We start from the raw sequence: 3,261 nt of genomic DNA, 5'->3' as shown, positions 1-3,261 counted from the left end.
TTTTACTCGCTACAGGGTGTACTTTGAGTGTTTGTGACTCTGCAGACCGTTTACATGCAGAAAAACCTTCATAACACACAAGGGGACGGGTAATAACCGGAAAAGCATGACATGGGACCTTGAAAGTGTATCCAAAATACAAACACCCTTAACGACAAATATATCCCTATTGAAAGCCATTAAAATCACAATTGTTGCCAACAAGGCATTATATTATGAGGCCTTCAGTGTAGAGCCATTGCTTCAAAATGATAGTTTTTAACATTTTCCGAAATATTGAGCCATTTTCACTCGTTTTCACTCGTCTGTCTGTCTCTCAACTTTGCAATAAGAAAGAAAATGATTAGCATAAGTAGTGTGCAACGTCAACACTGCAGTAAATGATTTCCAGAATGATTAGTGTCCTGTTTGACTAAATTGTTTTTTTTATCCAGCCGACTGCCAACACTAACACAGAGGAACAGACAGATCTCTGTACTGCTGTCTGAATGCAACTAAAAGCAGAATTTCCAGGGTGAGAGTGTTTAACTCTCTCTGTACACACGGTGGTAATGCTGACATGTTGCTCTGGATCAAGACTTTTCTGTTTTTTTATCAATTAAATAAATATTGATATCATCATACACTGCATTGTAACTCTAAATGTGTTTTTCATACCTTTCCTAAAACCCCTTCAAACAGAGTTCCTTATTATCAAAGAGGCATTTCATTAAGAAGCATTTTCCATGGTTATTAATAATGGCATTTTTATATTGTGTAGGCACTATATTATTATTATTATTATTATTATTATTATTATATATTTCCATTATTATGCTTTTTAAGTTTTAGTATCATTTAGCATTTTTATCGACACTTTCACATATTTTGAAAATATTCTGTAAAGCTGGACAGCACTTTTTTTGCTTACATTTGTTATTATTATTATTATTGTATTATTATTATTGTATTATTATTATCAGTAGTAGTAGTAGTAGTAGTAGTAGTAGTAGTAGTAGTAGTAGTAGTAGTAGTAGTAGTAGTAGTAGTAGTAGTAGTAGTAGTAGTAGTAGTAGTAGTAGTAGTAGTAGTAGTAGTAGTAGTAGTAGTAGTAGTAGTAGTAGTAGTAGTAGTAGTAGTAGTAGTAGTAGTAGTAGTAGTAGTAGTAGTAGTAGTAGTAGTAGTAGTAGTAGTAGTAGTAGTAGTAGTAGTAGTAGTAGTAGTAGTAGTAGTAGTAGTAGTAGTCTTTGGGAATAACTAACACTGACCACTGTATTTCCTAATCTACAGACAAACTTTTAGAAGTCATTGATTGAATCTTAGAAAGCAGCAACATTAAAGAGAGGCTTTTACCCTGGAGAGCAGCAGGTACATCTCCAGCTCGGCCACCCGTCGGCCCAGACACGCCCGGATCCCGAAGCCGAACGGCACCGACCCGAACGGATGCTGCTTGGTCCTCTCATCGGATCCTCTCAGCCAGCGGTCGGGCAGGAAGGAGTGAGCGTCGGGGAAAATGCTCTCATCGTAGGACACAGCGTAGTGGCACAGGTGGAACAGCGTCTGGGAGAAATGTACAAAGTTACGTGATTTAATTACAAAATAATCAGTCACAGCTTCTGAGAAAAAACAAATATACAGTCACGAGTCAATGCTGCTGATTACAAAGCGTGACATCTGATTTATATTCTTTGAAATAAAAGTCTGACAGTGATTAGTGTTAAGTATTAAATAAAAACAATGGAGAAAAAATCAAATTAAGCTGAATTTGTTTTCAACATTTCAGGATTTGGCTCTTAAAAGTCACTCACGTTTTTGGGGAAGAGATGATCTCCGACCACAATCTCATTTTCAACGTTGAGTCGGGCGTTTCCTGGAACCACCGGATACAACCTGAGCAACAAAAGATATTTAAAGACATCACCTTATGTTGTCCCCATTTGTATGTTTTTCTTTTTAGCACTAGATGGCGCAATGGCACGGGGTATTTAGGTGACCTCACTGGCACAGGTGTGGGTTCTAGGACTGGGTTCTAGGACTGGGTTCTAGGACTGGGTTCTAGGACTGGGTTATAGGACTGGGTTCTAGGACTGGGTTCTAGGACTGGGTTCTAGGACTGGGAAAAGCAAAACAAATGTGACCGTGTAGCCGTGCACAAACCGTTTTTCTTTGGTAATAAAATGCTATTAAAAGCTAAAAACTACGTTGTGAATGGAGATTACACGCGTCCAATTAGTTTACCCAGTTTACCCAATCCCTCTGTGATATTGAGTGGCAATAGTCACCACATCTTAGAATAAAAAACTAAGATTTTCACTTCGCACTTCTGACAATGCAGCCAGAACAAACAAAGTGCTCACTGCAAGAACCGACAGCTCCTTTATATGGTATCCTATTAAAACAAATGACTCACCGTAGCGTCTCTCTGATGATAGCCTTCAGGTACGGCATGTGAGCGATGTCTTCGCTGGTAGGCACCTTGTCCCCGGGACACACACGGATCACTTCCTGGTAAAGCTGCTCCTGGATCTCTGGTATCTTTGCCAACTGGTACAGAGACCACGCGATAGTGTTGGAGGTCTGAAAAAGAGAGAGGAACACACACGCTTATCTTCTGTTTTTTACTTTGATGTTCAAGTTGCCCTCTCACTGAGCCCTGATGTTCAGTTTGAAAGCTGCCTGGGTTAGAAGTGGGCTTAATAAAGGTAAAGTAAAAGTTTAGTAGATATCTAGGTTACATAAAACTGGTGTTTCAAAATTCCAATGGCTATATTATTGTAAGGAATCGTAGAAAAAACTATTCATGTAAAAATTCAGATTGTTATTGTATTGTAATATTATGAATCATTTCACAACTATCAAACATTAAATGGTTTTTTTGTGAAGCATATTGTGTGGTTAGATACAAATGATCACAAAATCAGTTTTACAGTATTCATTTATGAACAAATTAACTTTTAAACTGGTGAATTTCAGAGAATTAGAAGGCAGCTTTCCTAAGTCTACCACTTTTTTAACAGGCACAATCCTGACCTTTCACAGGCAGTATTCACATTTTGTATAACTTGAAATGCACTTGAAGTGTAGTGAAGTTGTTATTCTTAAAGTCCCTGAGATTTGAAGAATACAAAAAAATATATATTATTTGAGAGAGAGAGAAGATTCACACCACTAATGAAGTCATAATTGAAGCCAACAAGAAAACGTAATGCAAGACAAATTATACTATACAATAACACACAGACACAGACGCACGCACGCACGCACGCACGCACGCACGCACGC

At 37.9% G+C, this 3,261-nt stretch overlaps 1 protein-coding gene across 1 annotated transcript in view; it reads right to left on the bottom strand.

Moving 5' to 3' along the window:
- Nucleotides 1-3,261, bottom strand: part of cyp27a3 (cytochrome P450 family 27 subfamily A member 3) — a 104,247-nt gene that overhangs the window by 25,459 nt on the left and 75,527 nt on the right. The window contains exons 6-8 of the mRNA XM_010769925.1: nt 2,390-2,556; nt 1,788-1,869; nt 1,333-1,539 (exon numbers count right to left, since the gene is read on the bottom strand). Coding sequence (XP_010768227.1) covers nt 1,333-1,539; nt 1,788-1,869; nt 2,390-2,556 — 456 coding nt within the window. The remainder of the gene's footprint in view (nt 1-1,332; nt 1,540-1,787; nt 1,870-2,389; nt 2,557-3,261) is intronic.

The sequence above is a fragment of the Notothenia coriiceps genome, unplaced genomic scaffold, assembly GCF_000735185.1.
Source record: "Notothenia coriiceps isolate Sejong01 unplaced genomic scaffold, NC01 NC01_scaffold00000339, whole genome shotgun sequence".
Lineage (NCBI taxonomy): Eukaryota > Metazoa > Chordata > Actinopteri > Perciformes > Nototheniidae > Notothenia > Notothenia coriiceps.
Note: the sequence above shows the minus strand (reverse complement) of the source record. Positions and strands in the feature narration are given on the sequence as shown.